Source organism: Neofelis nebulosa, chromosome 17 (assembly GCF_028018385.1).
Source record: "Neofelis nebulosa isolate mNeoNeb1 chromosome 17, mNeoNeb1.pri, whole genome shotgun sequence".
Lineage (NCBI taxonomy): Eukaryota > Metazoa > Chordata > Mammalia > Carnivora > Felidae > Neofelis > Neofelis nebulosa.
The window spans coordinates 49,812,027-49,835,696 of NC_080798.1; the positions used below are offsets into that span (position 1 = coordinate 49,812,027).

At 42.8% G+C, this 23,670-nt stretch overlaps 1 protein-coding gene across 9 annotated transcripts in view; it reads right to left on the reverse strand.

Moving 5' to 3' along the window:
* WDR59 (WD repeat domain 59) overlaps window positions 1-23,670 on the reverse strand; it is an 86,350-nt gene that overhangs the window by 10,080 nt on the left and 52,600 nt on the right. For 7 of the 9 annotated variants that reach the window (XM_058708811.1, XM_058708817.1, XM_058708815.1 and 4 more), the window contains 9 exons: window positions 23,225-23,389; window positions 21,124-21,219; window positions 20,640-20,796; window positions 20,126-20,195; window positions 15,194-15,347; window positions 11,565-11,621; window positions 5,955-6,088; window positions 4,750-4,831; window positions 1,225-1,337 (listed from right to left, as the gene is read on the reverse strand). In XM_058708811.1, coding sequence (XP_058564794.1) covers window positions 1,225-1,337; window positions 4,750-4,831; window positions 5,955-6,088; window positions 11,565-11,621; window positions 15,194-15,347; window positions 20,126-20,195; window positions 20,640-20,796; window positions 21,124-21,219; window positions 23,225-23,389 — 1,028 coding nt within the window. Of the gene's footprint in view, window positions 1-1,224; window positions 1,338-4,749; window positions 4,832-5,954; window positions 6,089-11,564; window positions 11,622-15,193; window positions 15,348-19,118; window positions 19,578-20,125; window positions 20,196-20,639; window positions 20,797-21,123; window positions 21,220-23,224; window positions 23,390-23,670 lie in introns of those variants that run through there. The other 2 variants (XM_058708812.1, XM_058708819.1) reach the window with 2 other exon arrangements.

Below are 23,670 nucleotides of genomic sequence, written 5' to 3' on the forward strand. Positions count from 1 at the left end.
AGGGTTTTCTACAGATCTAGCTGCTTGATTAGAATCTGGCTAAATTTGTTTTAGAAAAGAATATATCCAAGTATTACAAATGACCCGGGTAACCCATTCAAAAGTTTCTGGTTGGCATCCAGGCATGGCTCAGACTTGAATGTAGCTTCTCCAAGAACTAAGGGGACTAAACTAACATCTGAATGAGGCCATGCATGTGCTCTCAGTCTCTCCAACTCCAAGAAGAATCCCACTGTTTTCTGGGGGTCTCTACACACTTCACTCGTGGAACCAAAAGCTGCGTGAAGGTGCTGAGAACACCGTACAACCACCACTGTATGGCGAGCTGGAGACAGACTCAAAGGTGGAATTATGAGCATGAGCTATTAAATAAGAACAACAAGGAATATTTTTACCTTTTAGGTACTCACATCCTCTTTGCTCCTTTTAGGACTACTATGCTAGGATGTGAGGTAGGGATCGGGGCAACGTGGCCTTTGTGATAGAATGATATTGATACTTTCCTACCAAGTAATGTCTAACATTTCTTAAGGTGTTTTCATACTATCTTATTTGAGCCTTCTGTGATGTGGACAGAACAACTGTTATCCTCCCTGCATGACCATGAGGCAACTGAAGCTTGAGGACAGGTCCGAGGTCTGGCCTCAACAAGTAAGTAAAGAAATCCTCCACCAGAGGAATTAGAGCTTCTCTGTCTTTCTATCCAGACCTGAGCCAAACTGTTATGAAGGTTCAAGTGGTTTTATCTGGTAAATCATTTTGCACATTGTATTTCCAGCTTGCCACATCCCAATGCAACAATCAAACACAAATTCAGTGTTGCCATAAATTGCCTAATAGGGTGAAAACATCATTGCCCTTGGAAAATGTGTAAGCCAATGTGGCATTAGAGTCTCCGCTCTTGGGGGCAAAGCTCTACAGCACCCAAGATATTTACCATCTGAAGAGTTCAAATTCTTCTATTCAGACTGATGTTACTTATAGACTAAAGCACAAATCTCTAAAGGACGCATGAGTCTCCAATCTTTGTCGTAAATGACAAAAACTGTATAGTTCCTTCTGTTATAAGAAGTTAGTTCTGCACAGAAATTATTATAGCACTAACGGGAAAGATCTCACTTCTTCCTCCCGTTCTTCAGACTTCTTCGATGATAACAATGAAAAGTGTGTACAGACCTAAAATTTACATCACTCGTTTCCTCCCTTTTAGCTCTCTAAACCTACAAGGATTCCAGCAGCTGTCGCCCGAATGGATGTCGAGCCCAGGGCGTTTCCAAATCTGGGTCAGACTTCGGGCCAAGGCAAAGATCTGTAGCAACTGTAGCCAGCGACCAAACCTGGACAGATCAAAGAGAAACATTCAAAGTCAGACTGGGGACGAGAGGACCAGGAAGCATGAAAGAACCCCACCTATCCTAAAGCCTTGCTGCTCTGAGGGCAGTAAAACCTGGGAATATCAGGCCCCATTCCAGACATACTGACTCAAAATTCGCATTTTAACAAGATGCTCAGGGGACTGCACCGCTCAAGAAACACTAGTCTTAAAAACTTCTATCAAGCAGGATCACTTGGGTGGCCCAGTCAGTTAAGTCAGACACTTGATTTCAGCTCAGGTCTTGATCTCATGATTTGTGAGTGTTCCTGAGTGTTTGTGGGTTTGGGCCCCACGTCAGGCTCAGTGCTGCCAGCTTGGAGCCTGCTTGGGATTCTCTGGCTCCCTCGCTCTCTGCCCCTCCCCCACTCGTGCACAAGCACACGCACATGCTCTCTCTCTCTCTCTCAAAAATTAATAAATAAATAAATATTTTAAAAGCCTTTTATTAAGTATACTTCAGAGGAATGACACTGTGCATTAACTTCAATGGGTTGACTATTTAACCACGAACTCATGTGACTTCTGCTGCTGCTTCATTAGTGAACAGGCAGAGGTAAAAAAATAGAATTCTGTATCACACTGCAGAACTGTCCTTTGCCCAAGTAACAGGAAGCTATGTTGCTTTCATTACAGAAGTTTTAGTATACTCACAAAGCTAAAGAAAAATAGGCCAGGACAAAATAGGTTTTCTTTTTGTTGACATCAAATCTGAGGAACATCACCAAACCTGAAATCTCACAGGGCTTGGGGTCATCAAGCCAAAACGAATGTCCATTAAGTGTCTATTAAATCCAAGATTTAGCACATGCTTAATATTAAGAGCCTCCTTAAGAGGAATACTACTTTTGGGAAATCTTTCTTCTTAGTAGCAATACATCATTGTACGACCAGGGACTGGAAAACCCTGTACTAGACTCTGAGAAACCTGAAAGGAAGGAAATTTAGACTTTAGTCAAAGAATCTATAAGAAAAAAGAAGCAAATAAAAATACTGGAAAACAGGTAGAGAAATACATCAGATACGTAATAAAGCAATTAAATTAGCCCTTTCATGAAGATGGCACCAAAAGTGGAAAAAGAAGCCTCTGCCCCTCCCAAAGCTGAAGCCAAATCAAAGGCTTTGAAGGCCAAGAAAGCAGTGCTGAAAGGCGTCCACGGTCACGGAAGAAGATCCGCACATCACCTACATTCCGATGGCCCAAGACACTGTGCCTCCAAAGGCAGCCCAAATATCCTCGAAAGAGCACCCCCAGGAGAAACAAGCTTGACACAAACAAGCTATGCCACCATCAAGTTCCCACCCCACCCCCACCCCGACTACCAGCATCAGCCATGAAGAAAATAGGAGACAACAACAGACTTGTGTTCATTGTGGATGTCAAGGCCAACAAGCACCGATCAAACAGGCTGTGAAGAAGCTCTATGACAAAGATGTGGCCAAGGTCAACACTCTGATCAGCCCCGACGGAGAAAAGAAAGCATATGTTTGGCTCCCGACTATGATGCTTTGGACGTTGCCAACAAAATTGGGATTGCCAACAAAACTGAGTTCAGCTGGCTAAATCTAAATTTTTTCACCAAAATAAATAAAAAAATAAGTAATAAATTAAGTGGTACCAGTGTACTTAATGCACACAAGTACTGATTCAGGCAAGAAACTTGAGGTTGGTTAAGCATCTGACTTTGCCTCAGGTCGAGGAAATTGAGGCTCAGAAAGATTAGGTGGCTACCTCGGATCACACGACAAAAAAAGTGAGAGCCTAGGTTTAAACCCGGGTCTGTCTGAACCCAAGGGAAGGGTCTTTCAAGTTCACGCAGACTAGCCTGACCTTCCAAATCAACTCCCAGAAAAATACTGAAAACTTCCACAAAATAAAACAAAAATACCTTAGGAAGTAGTTTTTTCGCAGAGAATGATTTTTCATAACACGAACCGTGGGTGTGCCTTAGGACTGACTGCATCTGCTAACCTCACCGATCCTATGATGCAATTAACCTTCCGGTTTTCATTTTACAAAGACACACAGAGGCTGAGCGAGTCCGAAATACTTTACCCAGGGCTATTCCATGAGGAGCAGAGTTGGACCTTCACCTCCCGGGATAAATTCCACAATGTTTCTACTCCTTTCTTGTGCCTTTTTAGCGTACACAGACCCTGAGATGGCTAAGTCCTTAGAGAAGCAGATTCAATCTAGGACCCTCAACCTCACTTAAAAGGGTTTGGGGGGTGGAGACCGGACAGTGTTTATGAGAAGACAAAAGGAAATCTTAAGGATTTTTTAATCAGATAAAAATCATGGGAAGGCCTTAGCTCTGGGCCAGTGGGAGAGTTATGAGGGAAAAACTGAGCTGAGAGGGGTTTCACTGCCCAATCACACGCTCACAATACAGAATAAAGGGCACAGGAGAGACAGAGCGGACTAGTGGTTGCCCAGGCCTGGGTGGGGAAGAGGGGACTGACAGGAGACACAGCCAAGTAGGGTGGTTTATGGCAGTGTTCTAGTTCTTTTTTTTTTTTTTCAAAATTTTTTCTTTAATGTTTATTTATTTTTGAAAGAGAGAGAGTGGGGGAGGGGCAGAGAAAGGAGGACAGAGGATTTGAAGTGTGTTCTGTGCTGACAGCAAAGAGCCCCCCCGATATGGGGCTCAAACTCAAGAAACCATGAGATCGTGACCTGAGCCAAAGTCGGACCTTAACCGACTAAGCCACCCAGGCGCCCCTACGGCAGTGTTCTGAAACCCTTGTGATCATGGTTGCAAAACTGTGAATATACTAAAAGCCACTAAACGGTACGTTTTAAATGAGTGAATCGCATGATATATGGACTATATCTCGATAAAGCTATTAAGAAAAATAGGAGCAGCTCACTTTAATATACTGATGTGTTCCTGCAAGGATGAAGAGAATTAACATTTTTGCTCTATTACATCATATTTTATTTTACGTCGTATTTTAAAACGGAAACATGTTTCCACCTAAAGGAATGCTTTGGTAAACTTTTTATGAAACAAAGCATTTTTAAAAGTATAAAAACCCCAACAAAACGGAATTAAGGGCGCAAATGGCAAGGGTACCCATTTTGTAGATACCCACATTTAGATGTATAACAATCACCATGGTACCAGAACAGAAAAGAAATGTAATAAAAAATTCTCAGTATGTGAGCTTTAGGATATTCTCAACTAAGCACTAATGAGAAAAATACCCAAAGGATTTAAAAAGCTGCTCTTGCCCTGATGTTTATCAAAGAAAATGGGAGAGGGATTACAAAATAGGAGGCCCCGCTTGAAATGTCATTAAACCACAACCATACAGTGACAACAACCTGCTCAAAAAGGAAAATCCAGATTGCCATCAGAAGGGATGCACAATACCTGGACAAGGTCCTTCCTTCCTACGAGCAAGGCCGAAGTGGCATTCTTCTGACATGTTTCTTGAATATCATTCACATTCAATCTGAAATTTAAAAAAAGAGTTAAGAAGTTTTTTTTTAGTCTAACTTCCTGAACCAATTACCCCCAGACTAACAGACAGACAAAAAGGTGCCTCTTCAGTTGTCACCCAAAATGTCTTATCTGTGTGGGCCTTCTGCTTTTCCCTTGCTACATGATATGGAGAAAAAGCTTACCTACAGCTCATATGAGGCCGTGGGTTCCCGCCTGGGGAAGGTGAAATTGCTCACCTCTCTAAAGTCAGGACAGGAGGACAGCCTCAAATGTCAATTTGGCAACCAGCCCTTCTACGGATTTCCCCAGGCTTCAGGGTTGAATAAAAATGGATTTAAATACATGTAACACTGAGGTGTCTAACACAAAGAGTGGTGTGCTGTGTATATGTTACAAAATAAACTTTTTGCTATGTATGCAGGTTCGAGAAAAAGAGTGGCCACAGGCCAGCCTCTGTATGCCTGCTACTAGCCTCCCAACTCTCTTCAAGCAAAATGGCTCTGCTTTTAACTGTTTTGCATACTGGCACAGAAAGGAGAATTCTGAGGCCGTTCCCAAGATTTCTGCCTCCTGCTCTACACATCTTCTATGATATCCCGTGCCTTTAATCGTGGGTGAGACCAGTGGATGTTGATGGGCTATGACACCCAAGATTCGGTTATTAATCAGTCCACTTTGAATGCGTCAAAAGGGAGATTATCTTAGGTGGGCCTGACCTAATCAGGTGAGACCTTAGAAAGAAGGTGAGGCGTCCTCTCCTGGTCTCAGAGAAGATGAAAACCATCAAGTTCTATGGCTTCAAGGAACTGAATTCTGCTAAACACCTGAATGAACTTGGAAGAGGACTCTGAACATTGGATAAGACCACCACCTGGCCACCTCCAGATTTCAGCCTGGTGAGATCTGAGCAAGGACCTAGCTAGGCCATGCTCAGACTCCTGACCCATAGAAACTGAGACAATAAATGTATGTTGTTTGAAGCCGCTAAGTTTCTGGTACCTCCTTATGCAGCAATAGAAAGCTGGTACACCGGTCTTCTAAAACTGCTTTTGAAGAAAGGGTTCCGATACTTAAAAACAAGCAAACGAACACAACTTTGATTGTGATGACTGTGATAAGCAGGGCGTGCTTACATGTACAGTTCTCCCAGTGACTTGTGAACAGGAAGAAGGCACGCAGTGTCCTGGATGATAACCTTCCCAGCAGCCTTGATGGGTCGATTGCCGGAGTCCGATCCCTCACGCTTGCTTTTCCATCTCCTGGATTTCTGGGGGAGATGACGAGATATAACTAATAGGGACTTGGAAGAATGGAAACCTACGGTTGCAGAGCACATCAGAGTTGGGTCATTGGTTATTTGCAGAGGCTTTGCATTACATCATGCCCACAATTATATGAATCAGCATCTGTAGGAAATAAAAGGATGGCAAAGGGCATTGAGCTCTTGGTCCAAAATCCTAACAGGAAAATAAGCACCCTATCGCAATGCTACATACATTCTGCAGGTGCCCAAAAACAGACGCCTTGAATTTAGAATTAAAAAAAACAACAACAAAAAAACCCCCAAAAAACAAGAAGAAAGAAAGAAAGAAAGAAAGAAAGAAAGAAAGAAAGAAAGAAAGAAAGAAAGAAAGAAAGAAAGAACAGCAGGTAAATAAGTTAGTAAAGACCACAAAAATGTGGGGGAAGAGCAACTTTCAAGGTTGGGATCAGCCTTAGATTCAAAGTTCTTGCTTGAAACTAACCAAAGGTTTTCTTCTTCTCAGACAGCTTTAACAGGATTTGCTGAGAATTTAATTCACACACAGCGGTGTGGGCTCTGCAAACCTTAATCTGTGGCAGGCAGACACAGAAACATAGCAGCTCAAGAGAATTACCAGGTTTTTCCTAGCAGATTTGAATTATTTCTAAAAGTGATCATTTTAGAATGTCAAAAATAGCTGAGCAGAGGGACCTGGGTAATGGATGTGGATGATCATGAGCAACTGTCCTGTCTCCCCAGAGCCTCACCTACAAAGGAGCCTGTATGTGGGAAACGAGAGATGTCCTGGAAAAGGAGAATTATCAGTGTAGCCTCATCTGGTACATTCAAAATGACAACCAGCCAAGGGAGCAATATTCTATCTCATTTTATTGCTGAAGTTAAAAAAGGGGGCCACCAGAGTGACTCAACTCAGGGGGGAAGTGACATACTTATTAATTAACAAAGTTGCTAGCGAAAGAGTCTGCACACTGGAGTCAGAAAACCAAGGTGTTGGTCTTATTACGGCACGGCTGGCTCACCGTGACCCTGGCTGAGCTACTCACTGGCTGTGAGTTTAGTCTCATGTCGCTCTCTGTGCTCACTGGTAACTGTCTTAGGATGAGGTCCGTTCCAATCTTGCAAGATTAATAAGGGCACAATGAAAAGGTGAGAGTGTGAACTGAAAACGTGCAATTAAAAAATACGCAACGATTATGAACGTCTATAAGCCCACGGGAATTTAGATTAAATCATTACTTAGATTACTCACAAATAATTCATTTTCCACAAGTGATTTTTATACAATCACTCTTCCATTCCTTAGTCACGGTCTGCATTTAGTTGCTTCTGACCAGTGATGTCCCCTCTAATCCCCAAAGGTGCCCAATGCAGGTAACTTCCTATTGGCTCAGTAAGTGTACGGAACCTCTTAGATCCAGGACACCTGGACTTGGTTCACGGCCGGTAAACGAAGTTTAGCTGAAGTCTCTGAATTATTTATCATAATTTGTAAATATATATTGCTACATTATCAATTTGGGACCTTAAGCCATTTGATCGTTGGAAGTAATTTAGTTACCACGTGTTCTTTATTCGTACACATTGCTATTTACCAATACATCAGGAAGCCTCATCGATTACTGCATAGCAGCCCTTCAGTTCTCTACCAGCCCTGGCTATTTTCTAAAGAATTATGTATATATTCATGAAAACACTAGTCTTTTAGCCACAAATAACATGATGTGGATGCAAGTAAGGGGAGAAGGTGCTAAAGAGCAAACAACCTGTCAGCATGGGCTGGAGGCAGGCAATGTTAACTGACACAAGACGGAGGTCGTCACACATGCATGAGATACTTCGATGTGACCGGTTTTAGGGAGGGCAATTTCGTGTACATCTACAGGGCAGTGACGGGAACAGCACAGTGTGGTTAACTGAACAGGGAGGGTGTAAGTACACAGACTTTTTCATCCAGGTTTCCAGGAGTTTAAAAATCCCAGGAAACAACACCGGAGTAGGTCTCCCATAATTGGTCATCTCAGATGAGACTTAGGGGACTGGGTTGAAAAAGTAGGAAAGAAATAAAAGAAAAGACCTACAGTAAGAAGATTCCACTTGGAATGGAATATGATCCACCTCACGGGTTTTCTGGGTTGGGTGGGAGGCTTCTCAAATACTGTTCCAGGCAGACACTCTGGCTCCTTATTACAAAGAGAAAACGAGCAGCACTTGGACAGTTGAGCACTTCAATGTAGCTCCATTTAACTCAACAGTGGAAATAAAAGGAGGCCTCACGAGGGATGGGGTCTACTAGCTCTCAGACCACACTGCAAACCTCAATTTCTGGCCTTTTGAAGCGAACCTAATGAAAGCAAAATACTAAGGTCCGTGTGCCCAAACTGGTTCCTTTGCATGCAGACCAGCTCATTTAAACATGTTTTTCCTCGCGGACTTGAGTTATTTCTGAAAGCGATCACTTTGGAATGTCAAGAATACTTGAGCACAGGGACCCGGATAACGGACGTGGAAAATCATGAGCAAGTGTCCTATTTTCCCCACAGCCTTAACTCCAAACGGCTGTGGAGCAGCCAGGACACGGGCAGTGAGAGATGCCCTTGACACAGTCCAAGCGTGTAAATGTTTGACACAGGACTAAAAGATGTGTCTGTCATTACGAACATCAGCTGCTGCTTTGGGCCGTTCACCCTCCGCGAGTGTGGGCGTCACACGGCTCTCCGGCAGAGCGGGCGTTGCCTCCACCTCACAAACGAGGATGTGAGGCCATGCAGAGCCGGGATTTGAACACAGGCTGTCAGGCTGCTAAGCCCATACCTGTTAACTCGTTTTTGAGCGCAGGATTTCGGATTAAAAAAGAAAAAAAAAAAGCCCTAAGCCGAAGCTACCTGTTAATACGTAAGCAGTGTGGTCCATTTTTAAATGGAATCACTTCTGCATGTGAGGAGATCAACATCTGACTGCAGTGAGGCCTCCCCGACACACCAGCCTCTACGATTACTTCTCATTTCACTTCTCCGCCAAGTACCACGAGCACGTTCCGCTGAGCCAGAGCAGCACTTTGAACACTGGCCGAGACACGCGGTGGCCAAAGCTACTGGCTTCACGTGGAGCACAACAGGCTGGCCCAGATGCTGTATTTCAGGCCAGGCTCCAGAGCCGCAGCCTCAGTCTGTTTAGTCTCCTTTTGGGATGCGTTAAGGGCGGGCACGTTCAGAGAGAAGAGAAGTGAGTCCAAAGAGATGCTTTGCCCCTGCCCGTCTGCCGTCCCTGGTTATGGAGACTGGCGGAAACCAACCCATGGGAGTCATCAAAAAGTACTGGGAGAAAAGGAAAAGACAGTGGTCTTGGACCACTTGCTGCCATTATCCTTCACTGAATGATAGAAATCACAGTCTGTATTTCCTGGAACTTCCTTGTCAACTTCTGGAGACACCAGGCTTCTAGGTGTTTCTCTGATGTAGAGATGACGTTTTGTGGAAACTCACGAAGCTGCCTTTGAGCCTGTAACAGAAGGAGGTTCGCCACCACTGGATCTCCCTCACCAGAGCTGCCACCAAGAATCAAACTGTAAGGCAATTGTGGGACAGCGCTACTCAGTCATCGAATCCAGCGAGGAATAACTGCAAAACATTATCGAAATCTATAAGGGGTCAGAAAAGTTTTGTGTTTTCTATTTATTGGTTGGTGGTTTTAGGTATGAACTATTTCCCCTTCAGCCTAGAGGGTCCCTCGGTACTCAGTCTAGTGGCCAAATATTCTGGGGATGCAATTATAACAAGGCTGCCTAAATGAAGACATGCTCAGTCTCAAATAAGAGGTTGGGCCACGGGTCCTTGCTGCTTCCTAACGAGCACGGACAACTTTCCTGCAGCAAGAAAGGGTTCCCATCCCATCTGCTCCTCCCCGAGACTTCTTCTTCCCTTCCATCTTGCTGGCGATTTTAGGAATCTCTCGTCTGTGCAACTGTCAGCTGATGACACACGAGGCTGACATGGGGCTGAACTTTCCAGGGGAGGGGAGGGCACTTTGGCACGAAAGCCCCTTAAGCCTCCTGCGCTGCCGCAGTCCCACTCTGACGGGCTTACATCTGGATACTTTTCTGTGCAAGGATCGGTAGCTGTGGGAGGCCAAGGGCCCCGCACTTCTCTTAGGTCTTCTCAATGCCCCATCAGTAGAAAATGCCCCCTTCCCCACAGATTTCATAAGCAGGGATTGAGGGAAGAGAGACACAACAAGACAGACAATTATCACATGATGAGCACCGGGATGCTCCTCTGAACATACCAAGAAGGCGTTCATGGGATCATAGGAAAGAGGACAGGGAGGAAAGGACCGGGGGAGGGGGGGAGGCATTGGTGCGAATAGCACTGAATGACAACCAATATAGCCAGCTTGCGACTGTACCACCAGTGTTACTGCTACAACCGGAGGCGACATCAATGCCAATAAATGGGTTAAATGTAAAAACAGCCCAAGAATAAGCCACCAACTGCTTCGCAGCAACCCCACCAACAATGCATAATCAGCAGAGTGGGCAGTGAGTCAAAATGAGTTCCTATTTCAATAGCAGCAGGAGCAGAGACTTCTGGAAAATCAGTGGAAATTCCACAGTCGGGTTGGCTGGGACAGGCTTTTGGAGGAAAGGTGGCCACGTTGGCGGCTCCGCCTCCAAGTTGTCGGCAGCAGTGGCACCTGAGAATCAGGGCTCCTGATTTCAACTGGTTTTGATATGAAAAGGCTATAGGACTGTTCCCCTAAATATTTTGTAGACCCAGTGAAATTTACACAAAAGCCACAAGGCTGCCCTACACAGCCTGAGGCCACCTTGGCACTACTGAAACATGGAGGGGGTGGGAGAGGAAGACAGAAGAGGGGGATGGCCAATAGGAATGAGTAAGAAGGAAAGAAAAGGAAGAGAGATGTCCACAGCAGAGGTTTTGTTGCAATGCAAAATACTGATGGTAAGGAAAAAATTTGTTCCAGAGAGTTCCCGAAGGATTAAAAACTAGCTTATGCATCATGCCAATGAAGCAGGTGAGCACTTCCCTCTTTGAACTAGACTAAGACGATAAAAACAGAGAGACAAAATGGTGGAAGCCTCTTATATCTTCCTCTGCTTCACCCCATGCCAAAGGTAGGCTTTTGAAAGCTCCAGGAAATTATACAAATACTCCAAATGAAATCAGGTGAGCTAAAGGCTTACAGATGGGGTTCTTTCCAAGAAACCCAGGGTTTGGCTTCATTTTCAAAGAAGTCCATTCACAATCCTTAATGATACCAGTACTCATCCATTTGAAACTGGATGAAAAAAAGAGGAAGCCCTCGGCACTTGACTCCCAAGAGTGAAAAATTTATTGTGCTGGTCCTGAAAACCAGCCAGCCTGTCATTCAGGTTCCTCAAAGCCAGGCAGGTGGCATTTTATTCTTGGGCCTTTGGGCAGACAGGATTAGTCAAGGAGAGCATTTGCACAGCGCACAGTACCGGGAAGTCGTTAATTGCTTGTATGGACCAACGTCGCCGGGCAGAGCGAGGAGACATCTGTGCGTGAAAACGTTACACCCAGGAGGAGGGAAGAAAAACACCAAGAAAATTAAAAGGGACAAATATAGAATAAAATGAAAGCTTCCCACATATTTGATGGATTAAAAGGTACCACAATATACTGCAAAATCAGGTTTGCATGACTCAAAATCTGAACCTAACCACAGCAATATTTGGAGATTCCCTCACCTCCCTCCAGACCCAGTGCACTCCAAACCCAGCTTCAATGTCATAATTCTTTGGTTCCAAACACATTTCAAGATATTCAGGAGGCTGGCATCAATACAGCTCTGACAAGGTCAAGGTTTATAGTACTCTCATGAGGATTAAGATCGTAGGGCAAGCAGAGAAATAGGTAGAGGGTCTACTCTCCCCATCAAGAGCATACATTTGTGCGAGAAGATTCTCATTCCTAAAAATGAAGAAGTTCGTTGGTAGACTAACACCAAATTGTTTCTGATGTGTGGTTGGGGTGGGTGGGGCCAATGGGGGAAATTGGAAGCCTTGACCTTGGGGTTGCAGGACTATTTTCGGAGTGACACCATGGGGAGGCAAGAGCCCATGAGAAATGAAGGGAATGAGGGAGCAAAGCTGAAAAGCTGCTGTCCCGGGGGCACGTGCTAACAACATGCGCATCAGTGTGAAACTGGGGCTGAAAAGCACTGTTTATGGGAAATCAGAAATTATCCTATTAACTTCAAGACCTCCTCAGTTATTTACACTAGAGCTATTTTAGTAACATAAACTGAAGCATGGGTGGAGGTTGCAAAATGTAAAAATGTTTATAGGCCAATGCCTAATGTTTATCCCAAGTTCTAGGTCTTCTGAATTGCCCTAGGAACAAACAATATTTCACCAACTATTAATAGGTGGTCCAGTTACCAAATGAACGTTAGCATCTCTCTGGACTTTCTAACTTCCTATGAAATTTGATAGTTGTTGCTGGGTTTTTTTTAGGTCTCTCACATTTTAAAATATTTAGGAGAGAACCTTGGAATTTCATCTGGAGAACATTTGGGTGAATATGATAATATGACCTAAGTAGGACAGGTTAAAAACACACCAAAAAACAAGAGAAACAAACAGAAAATCCCCAAAGACTCCATAAAGATTCTTATAATCTCCAAAATACTCTATAATTCCTACACTGCTATACTTTAACATGGTCATATTTTTTTCCTTTATTCTTACTCATTTATAGACCTCAGGGGTAGAGATCTAAAAGAGAATAAAAATATGTAGGAGAAAAATTGGGGCTGAAAATAAAGACTTCAGCACAGAGAAATTTAGTGATCTGGAATCATTTCAAGAACAAAAGTAATAAAAGTGGTATTATTTGACATGCCAAACTAGATACCTGAGGATAAGAAAATACTCCTTGAGGGATAAAACCATATTGACCTCTAACAGGAAGGAAGATGGCCTATATAAGATATCATGGCCGGGTTGCCGTATTTCATTTCCCTAACTCCCCCACCCCGCCCTCTGCCCCGTGTAAATGGGATGAACGTGAACAAGGTTTAAGGAGAGATGAATTTATTTCAGATTCATCACAAAATGACTCACTCACTTAACTACTTTATACAGCTGAACCACATGAAACTTTTTTTTGAGATTAAAAATGGTCAAATATCAGTAATTTCATAGGATGTCACCTAATGACTACTATCTATCTGTCACCCACTGAAACGTGCCTCCCTCCCCCAGGGCTTCTAGAGTTCTTATAATGTTCTACTTCTTGGCCTGGGTGTTGTTAGTTCACTGAGTTACTGCTAATGATTTGTGAACTGTTCTGTACGTATATTATACAGAAATACAAAAGTTTCAAATAAAATTATAATAAAAGTGTCTGCTCCCCTTTTATGTGGTCACTATCTCAAATAAAACTTAAAGACCATTTGCTATACTAGATCATCCTAAGGGACTATGAGAGCCCATTTTCTGTGGAGAAGCTGTACACCGGGAATCATCCCAAAATGAAGGATTACAGTCCTCCCCCTCCTCCCCAGTAGATCCTACCTGATACAAGGGAATTATCTATGTGCCTTTGGTCCCTCTTTGTGATTGTGGTATTTATAGTAAAAGAGGCCAGACCGTGAAAAACATGGGCGTAAGGCTTTACAAATGCTTTTGCATTAGGAGAGGCCCCATGGCGGAAATGGAGTTATTTTGACTAGACGTGGCCTTTTTGCACTATCAGGGTCAAAAGTGCTAGTCAACCTACTTTCCCAATCCAAACCCAAGCATGAGTAACACATGACATGATTCAAAGGAGGACTGAGAACTCTCTTGGACTAAGAGATCTCCTCAAATGGGCCCTCACACTCAAGAAAATTCCCCCATTTACCCAACCATGAGTCTGCTTGGCTATTATGTCAATAAAATACCCTAGTTCTGACCATCTAGCCAGCTGACTGCTAGCTTGCTTGGAGGGAGTGGGGGGGAAATCCTAAAAATTTTGAATGTAAAGGACTTGTGGGGATATATGTGTTCTGAGACAGTCAGCAACGGCCAGAGGGGCACAGTTCCATCAGAGATGTGAAGAAGGGGACTACGGAAAGGCAACAAAAATATCACTGTCCCCATTCAAATGAGCGGTTTTGTCCAAGGTCAGTCCTATCTCAAGCATCAGCTCCTGCCGCTCGCTCATTTCAGTCACATACAAACTCTAAGACTAAACAAAGTCAGAGGTGGACAACTATCAGTGTGAACCAAGGTTAGACAATACAATGCAATCGAGGTGAAGACACCTCTAACACTTGCTGGAAACTGGGTTTTTATTTAAAATAATTCAATTTTTTAAAAAACACATTTCAATTAGAGTCAATCCATCATTTAGCCGGGGACAACAACAAAGAATTCCTAAGGACCGAGCTCTGCTTAAAACATCATTTCAGTTAAAAGCCAGTTTAAACCAGCCTCTCAATCTGACAACACAGGAAGAGTTCTTAGAAGCATTCCTACGCTCTGCCAACATTCTCTACACTGTCGTCACCAAAGGCTTCTGCTTCTGACAGCTTAATAGCTACATTAGGAACGATGAGTTCCTTAAGAACTCAGGAACACAGGACAGGCTCAGGTGATTTTGTATAAACTGACCATTCAGATGGGCATTTCAGTGGAGATTTAGTAAAAGCCTAAGACCTCTTAGAGACCAACTTTATAACTTTTCACCACTATGAACTTCTAAATATATCGCGATCCCAAGCCTTCAGAAGCATCCCTAAATTTGTTGACAAACATCAGAATATGAAGGAAGATCTGTAGCTAAATTATGCTACCTGAAACAAGGGGAATCAAGCTTCGTAAATGGGGGTAACAAGGATAGGGTTAAATGGGGAGCGAAGAATATGGATTCTAAGAACCAACCCATCCCTCCACACACACAATTCACAGTAGTTAAAACCAACTGAAAGGAACGAAGCAAAGGTCTTTCTTGAACCAACTAATTTTGAAAGTTAGAGACTATAGGGGCATCGCTAACTTAGCTGCTGTGCAGAGTAGGCAGAGAGACAAAGAACGAAAATCTAGAAGGAATGAGAATCAGAGGCCATGCCTCTCCTGCTTACCCGCTCCTTGTAGTAGAAGGAGCTGATGGAGACCTGCTCTTTCTCACTTCGAGTGGGGCTCCCACTGTATAAACGAAGGTTCCCAGGGGCCTCTGTGCGGATCTTCATTGGCGCAATCAAGCCAGTATGATAAGCAGACAAGGCTGACAGAGACCTGTAGTTGAAAACAGAATTATCCATACTGGCTTCAGTCTTTCCTTATTTCCAAATACTGTTGCTCTTAAGCACATGATGAAACCAAGAGGAAAAGATGGGTAAAACGGGAAAAAAGGGAAACTCAACAAAAAGAACAAAACGCGACTTTTGTGTGCAAAAGCGGAGAATACTTCTAAGACTGTATACATAGAAAATCAAAGGAATCTACAAACTATCAGAATGAACAAGTGAATTTAGATACAAGGCCAATCTATAAAAATCTGCATTTCTATACATTAAAAACATTTAGAAATATCTTAAAATTTTCATTTACGATAGCATCAAATACCTAGAAATGAACTTAATTGAAAAATGTGCGTTGAAAACACAAAATATTGCTGAGAGATCAGAGAAGTATCATGTTAGTGGATGAGAAGTTTCCATATTACTGTCAAGATGTCAGTTTTCTCCAAACTGATCCGTAGAGTTGACACATTTCCAATCAAAATATGAAGAGAATTTTTGTGTAGAAACCAATTAGCCATGTCATGTTTTTACAGGAATGCAAAAGACCTAGCCAATAGCCAACATGATCCTGAGTAAGAGTAATAAAACTGGAGGACTTACTAGCAGATTTGAAGACTTACAATATAAAAGCTACATTAAGAGTATAGTGTTGGCATAAAGAGAAACCAATAGAGCAAAGGAAAAAAGTAGACTCTAGAAATAGACCCACAACCATATTCAATTGATTTTCAACAGTGGTATCAATGCAATTTTTTTTTAATCAATGCAAATTCAATGAGGAAAGTCAAAATTTTTCCATGAATGGTGCTGGAACAATAACTATATAGCTCTACTGAAAAAAGCAAACTTTGACCCCTACCTCACATCATACACACAAAAAATTAATTTGAGATTGACTACAGACCTTAAAGAAGGACTCTAAAACTATAAACTTTTAAAAGAGAAGACTATTTTTGTTTTTTTAAATTTTTTTTTTTTTTTCAACGTTTTTTATTTATTTTTGGGACAGAGAGAGACAGAGCATGAACGGGGGAGGGGCAGAGAGAGAGGGAGACACAGAATCGGAAACAGGCTCCAGGCTCCGAGCCATCAGCCCAGAGCCTGACGCGGGGCTCGAACTCACGGACCGCGAGATCGTGACCTGGCTGAAGTCGGACGCTCAACCGACTGCGCCACCCAGGCGCCCCGAGAAGACTATTTTTGTAACCTTGGGTTAGGCAAAGATTTTTTTTTCTAGAACACAAAAGCACTAAACATAAAATTTTTAAAGTGATAGATTGGATTTTATCAAAATTAAAAACTTGTATTTATCAAAAATCATTATGGAGAAAGACAAACCACAGATTAAGAGAAAATCTATCTGGACTTCCAGCAAATGATTTAGAACCAGAATAAAGAACTGACACAAATAAATAATAAGAAACCTAGTCCTAAAGAAATGGGCAAAATACTTGAACAGGCACATCACAAAAGAATATACCCAAATGATCAATGAGCACACAAAAGCTGCCCAACATCACCAGTCACCACCACAATGAGATACCACATACCCATCACAATGACTAAAGTTGAAAAGATTGAAAATATCAAATTTTGGAAAGAATGTGGAGCAACTATAATTCTGAAACATTGCCGGTAAGAGTGTAAAATGACACAACCACTGGGGACAGACTTTTTGGCAACGCTAAAAAAAAAAAAAAAAAAAAAATCAAACATACACCTAACCTATGACCCAGGGATTCTGCCCCTTGGGTAGAGAAGTTAATATACATGTCCATAAAAAGACTTCTGTGTGTAGGTCTACTCATGATAGCCCCAAACTAGAAATAATTCAAATATCCCTCAAGAAGAGAATGATAAATTGTATTATTTTCATACAATGGAACCATCGATATATGCAACTCTGTGGATCAATTTCAAAAACATAAGAGACTCTTAAATATGGAGAACAAACAGAGGGTTACTGGAGGGGTTGTGGGAGGGGGGAATGGGCAAGGGGCATTAAGGAATCTACTCCTGAAATCACTATTGCACTATATGCTAACTAATTTGGATGTTCCACTATATGCTAACTAATTTGCATGTTCCACTATACGCTAATTTGGATGTAAATTTCAAAAATAAAATTAAAAACAAAAAACAAAAAAAACATTAAGTTAGCAAAACAGGTGAGACACAAAACAGCACATGCTGCCTGATGTGCTACTTAGACGAAGCTCAAGCACAGGCAAAACCACAACTACAATGATGGAAGTCGGAAGACTGGTTTCCTCCGGGTGTAAACAGAGAAAACTCCTGTTCTCTATGTTGATCTGGGTGTTGGTCATCAAGGTATACACTTCACATCTGTGTACTGTAAATGAGACCTCACTGAAACACTGTTAGTGTGCAAACCGTTCTAATAGGAACATTCTTCCCTCTTATCCAAAGTCCAGATACACATATTCTTGTTTCCCTTTGAGAGCAGGTGCTTGTTTTCTAGTCCAACCTTTCGAAAATGGAACCCAAGTAATACATGGGGTCTCTGACACTTAACTCCCCAGGCCTGTGCAGTCAAGGTCTCATCTGCTCAGGTGACTGCAGAGATTGGCAGACTCCCGGGACAGCAGTGGTGCCTCCTCATGCACTCGGTTCAATCTTCTTTCTTTCCTGGAAGTATGCTAATTATATTTCATCCAATACATCCAGGTGTTCGCAATGGGAGGACTTTCATGTTATCCTAGACACCGCACTGCAGGGGCAGAAGTCCCTCGTACGCACCTTATAATTTTTAAGTTTAAAAAACCAGTGGTATGGGGGAGGTTGTGCATGTGTGGGGATGGGTGTATATGAGGACCCTCTGTACCCTCCACCCAATTTTACTACATACTTAAAACTGCTCTAAAACATGAAGTTTATTAATTAAGAAAAAAAAAAAAAAACCTTTATGATGTGATCCAGCAATTCTGCTCATAGGTATATACTGGAGAAAAATGAAAAGCTGTGTCCACACAAAAACTTGTACATGAATGCACAAAACAGCATTATTTGTAATAGCCAAAAAATGCAAATAACCCCAATGTCCACAGACTGATAAAGAAATAAATAAAATGTGGCATATGTATATGACAGAATATTATCTGGCAATAAAAACGAAGTCCTGGGGCGCCTGGGTGGCTCAATCGGTTGAGTATCTGACTCTTGATTTTGGCTAAGGGCATGATCTCACGGTTTGTGAGATTAAGCCCCCCATTGGGCTCTGAGCTGAGTGTGGAAGCCTGCTTAAGATTCTCTCTCTCTCTTCCTCTCTCTCTCTCTCTCTCTCCCTCCCTCTGTACCTCTCCTCTGCTCACACGTTTCTCTCTCTCTAGAATAAAATTAAAAAAACAAAAAAAGAACTACTGACCATGCTACAATATGTATGAGCCGTGAAAACATTACACTAAGCAAGGGGCGCCTGGGTGGCTCAGTCAGTTGAGCATCTGACGTTAGCTCATGTCATGATCTCATGGTTCGCGAGTTTGAGCCCTGCGTTGGGCTCTGTGCTGACAGCTCAGAGCCTAGAGCCTGCTTTGAGTTCTGGATCTCCCTCTCTCTCTGCCATCCCCTGCTCACACTCTGTCTCTCCCTCTGTCTGAAAAATAAATAAACATTTTTTAAAAGTTAAAAAAAACATTACACTAAGTGAAAGAAGCCAGTCACAAAGGACCACATAATTATATGATTCTATTTCTATAAAATGCCCAGAATAGGCAAAATGATTCACAGAAAGTACATCAGTGTTTGCCCAGTACTGGAAGAAAGGGGGACTTGGGAGTGTTGACACCTAGGGGATGCAGTTTCTTTTGAGGGTAATTAAAAATGTTCTAGAATTGACTGTAGTGATGGCTGCACATGATCTGTGAATACACAACAAGCCACTGAATTATATACTTTAAATGGGTCAACTGTATACTATGTGAATTATATTTGAGTAAAACAGTGAAAACTTAAACAAACAGTAGTAACAGGAAACACAGAGCCACACGCCAGGCTGTATTCTAAATGCTTCCCAGGGATTAACTCATCGATTCTAACAAGCAACCCAAGTATGTAGGTGCCACTACCTTCCCCAACTTATTGGTGAGGAAACTCAAGGACGGTTTAGATAACTTGCCTAAGGTCACAGAACAGCGGGGCCAAGACTTGGACCCGGTGGTTTGGCTCCGGAGTCCACATTCCCATTTGCTACCTTAGATCGCCTCTTAAAAACAAAACAAAGCAAACAAAAAACGGACACACAGAAAAATAATGGAGACCAGACAGGAAGCATGTTAAACTGCTAACGATGACTCCCCATGGAAAAGAACAGCTTTCAAATCTTAACTGAAAACTTCCATAATGTTGGAGTTTTTCCAACCACTGAATGTAGTTTATAAAAATTTCACATGTTTTGGTAATGTTAGAAGTGGGATACTAATGTTGTGGAACTAGAGATGACCTTTTTTTTTGTTATTTTTCTATTGTTATTTAATGTTCAAATAATACTTTAGCAACAGGAGAAAAGAATTTGCCTTGTGTTGACAACAACTTGTATCAAACTTCTTCTAGTGGTCTGGTGGTAACCTGACAGTACAAATCTCGGCTGAGTAGCAATTTAATGAACCTGATCTTTCTCCAATGAATCTTCTAATGGGTATTTACTGAAGAACTAACACACACTGTCCCAAGACCAACGCAGTGATAAACCCCGGATGTCTGCCCACTTATGGCTCCGTGAGTGCAGCTTACACCAGCATCTCCCAGGCTCACCTCGGAGTAGGTTCTGTCGGAGACACTGCTCGATGCATTGTCATAGGCCGCGTGAAATACACCAGATAGCCTGACAAAGGAGACACCACATGGGCACATCAAGGTCAATGAGTTGCACGCGGGAAATCCGAAGGCAGCACCGGTCCTCACTACAGCCACACTTTAACAAGGACAAAGGTCAGAATCTCTAGGATCCAGGAAGGATGGGATGTGTTTGGGGTAGAAAAAAGCTTCTCAGGTACTTTCTACTTCTTTGCTAGGGGACCTGTCCTACGTTGAGAATCAGGGATCGTCAGAATGAAAAAATTAAAACTGCAATTCTGTTGAGTATTCTCAGGATATGTCCACAGAAGCCAATTCAGCATCATACCATTTAACACTCTCGCAATCTTTTGAGTTACCAGGAAACAACGACAAATTTTCTGGTTTGTCTGAGATTTCTTTATAGACTATAGGACAGTCTCAGCTTCTCACTCTCACAATCTACAGTCAGAGAACCAAAAGAAAGACAAACCTGCTCCACAGAACCTGGCCCCCGAGGTCCTAGGGAAGGGAATGTTGGCATCTTGGTACGACCCATAGGCAGTGGTCACCCGGGCAAACGTTGGTAAGGGCGGAGTGACGGAGTTTGGGAGTGCAAAGGGGTTGCTGGAAGTGCTGTCTTCTTGGTTCTGAAATTTAAAAATTAACAGACTAGGGGCACCTGGGTGGCTCAGTCGTTTAAGCGTCTGACTCTTGGTTCTGGCTCAGGTCATGATCTCACACTTGGGGAGTTCAAGTCCCACATCAGAGTGTGGAGACTGCTTGGGATTCTCTCTCTCCCCCTCTCTCTCTGCCTCTCTCTCTCTCTCAAAATAAATAAATAAACTTAAAAACATTTTTAACATACTAAAAACCACAGGCTGTCTTAAAGCTGACTTACAAAATGAGGATACATTAGTTTGGGGAGGAAGAAACGAAACAAAACACCAAAGCACGAGTCGGTACAAGAATCCCACCACAAAAGACTCAAGGCAGGAGACGAGCTGGCGCAGGCAGGGCTCCAAACAACTCTGGTTGCGCTTCACTTTTTGCAGGGAAGTGTCTTTCAGGATCTAGAAAAGGCACGAAACACAGTCAAGAATAGCAACCTTCTCTCTCCTGATTCACTTTTATTCTTCAAAGCAGTGGGAGGCCGTGAAGACGCAGGGAGACTGGAGCACAGCCGTGCCTCAGGCTTCCAGTGCAGCAACCTACTTTCCACCTGCTCTAGAGGCGCAGAGAGCAGATGCGTTTCTGTGCCCTCTTCGAGAAGCCCGTTCCTCAGCCAGGGTGTGCACACACATCTTTACTGTGAATTCTACTCCTGCCCTGTCCTAGCTTGACCCCTATCCCCCTCCAGGAAAATCTCAGTACCTTAGAAGTAACGCTCAATACAAGCCCGGGGGAGAAGATTTCAATCCAGTGGAAATTACTATAATTTTTTTCTTCTTTAAAAACATAAATCCTAACATTTTAAGGCACATACTGGAGACCTAAAGTGACATACACATACTGAAGACAGGCATGTAAATTGGCTGTCCTGTAACGAAGTCATTACCCATGTGGGGCTACGGGGCATGGGAAGTGAGGAGAGTCTGAATCGAGAGGTTCTGGAAGCATATAATTCATACCAAGTGTCGAAGACTTATTAGTAGAAGAATGCAAAGTGTCTCAACAATTGTTATATGGATTGCATGTTGATATAACACTTGGCACATACTGGATTAAGTAAAAATAGTATTGAAATTAATTTACCTGCTACTTTCCATTTTTTTTTAGTGTGATTACTAGAAAATTTTAAATTACGTGTAGCCTACATTCTATTTCTGTCAGACAGTACTCAATTAGACTTTTAGAGATACTTCCTAATCCTATCATTTGTATACCAATAGGAAGATCTACCTTTTTTTATATGTGCAAATAAGACAATGAAATATTCAAATTCCGAGTACAGAAAAACAACAACAACAAAAAAACCAGACTCTTAACTAGAGAGAACAAATAGATGGTTACCAGAGGGGAGGTAGGTGGGAGATGAGTGAAATAGGTGATGGGGATTAAGACCACACTTAACGCGATGAGTGGTGCTGAGTGATGTATAGAATTGTTGAATCATTGTATTGTACACCTAAAACTACTGTAACGCTGTATGCTAATTATACTTGGATTCAAAAAATTCCAAGCACAAAATGTACCTCTACCACAAAACCAAAGTAACGTCTGAGAGATCTTTACGCCACCTGAAAAATTTCTTGGCTACGTATCTTATCCCAAGAAGACGGGCCAAGTGTGTATAATACAAACTAGGCCAAAGCGAACAGCATTTGGGTCAACTTGGTTGGTCAGGACTTTTCAGTTACTTCACACAGGCTGCTGCTCACACTGAAAAAGGTGTAGCCTCCCCAGCTCGTGGGGCTGTTTAAATGGGGGTTCTGCCTGATTAGCTCTGCATGAACTGACAGAGCAAGTTCCTGAGCCAGCAGCTAAGAGCAGACGCTGTGCCGGTCGGCCCTGTTTCGGGCACCGCCATGCCTCCGGACGCCTCACGTGTTCAACGAGCCAGCCGCGCTCTGGGATGACACCATTTCCTCTCATGGAATGAACTTTTTTAGTGACCTCACATTTTGTTTTCTGATTATAAAGTATCTCTTGGCTTCAGAATACATCTTGCCTACTGTTTCCAGATAAGTGAAAATGTATTGCAGGGCTCTTAACCCGGGATTGATTCACAGCTTTAATGAGATCTATGAGCAGATGAGAGGCAATTATGGAACCGCATCCTATTCACGCACAGTGTTTCTGAAATTATATACCACAGTTGCGCAAATTTTTCTGTGTCGGTTTCATGAGATGTTCAAAGGGGCTCCACGACCCAAAAAGGCTGAGGACCACCTCCACTGTTTGCTACACACAGTGAACAGCAAGGGCTAACCCGGTGGCGCGGAAGGACAGATGACTTTCAAATCTTCTCTATCGGACTTTTCACTCGACCTTACTACTCAACTCAGACACGGACGCCCGTGGACAGAGGTTTCCTCTTAAGACACCTGAGGAGAATTTGTGAACACAGACCCCCACCTTCAGCAGCTTGGCTTTCATCGTGGACGTGATGGTGGTGGGGTTGATAAACTGGAACGAGGGGGCAGCGTTGTTGGGATACTGCGCGGGGAACTTGACCAGCATCTTGACGCGGTGGCTGCTGCAGTGCACAGACACCGTGCAGCTCCTGTCCGCCGCATCCATCTGCAGGGGACAAAGGGACAACCGCTTGGGAGGTAGGCCACCATTTGTTTTCAGACGCAAATTAATTTAAACAAGCTAAGTGCAAGCTCAAGGTTCCTGGTAACTGGGTGGAGGGGGGCATTCCCCAAAGACAAGTGAATCTGGAAGATTCAGACAACTTGTGTTCAAGACAGATGTTTCATTTTTAGCACTGATTTAATAAGTGCAAAGTATTTTGACGTAAAAAAGCTTCAACCTAAAGCTGTGAGGTAGACTGGAACTTGTTATATTTATTTTGAGAC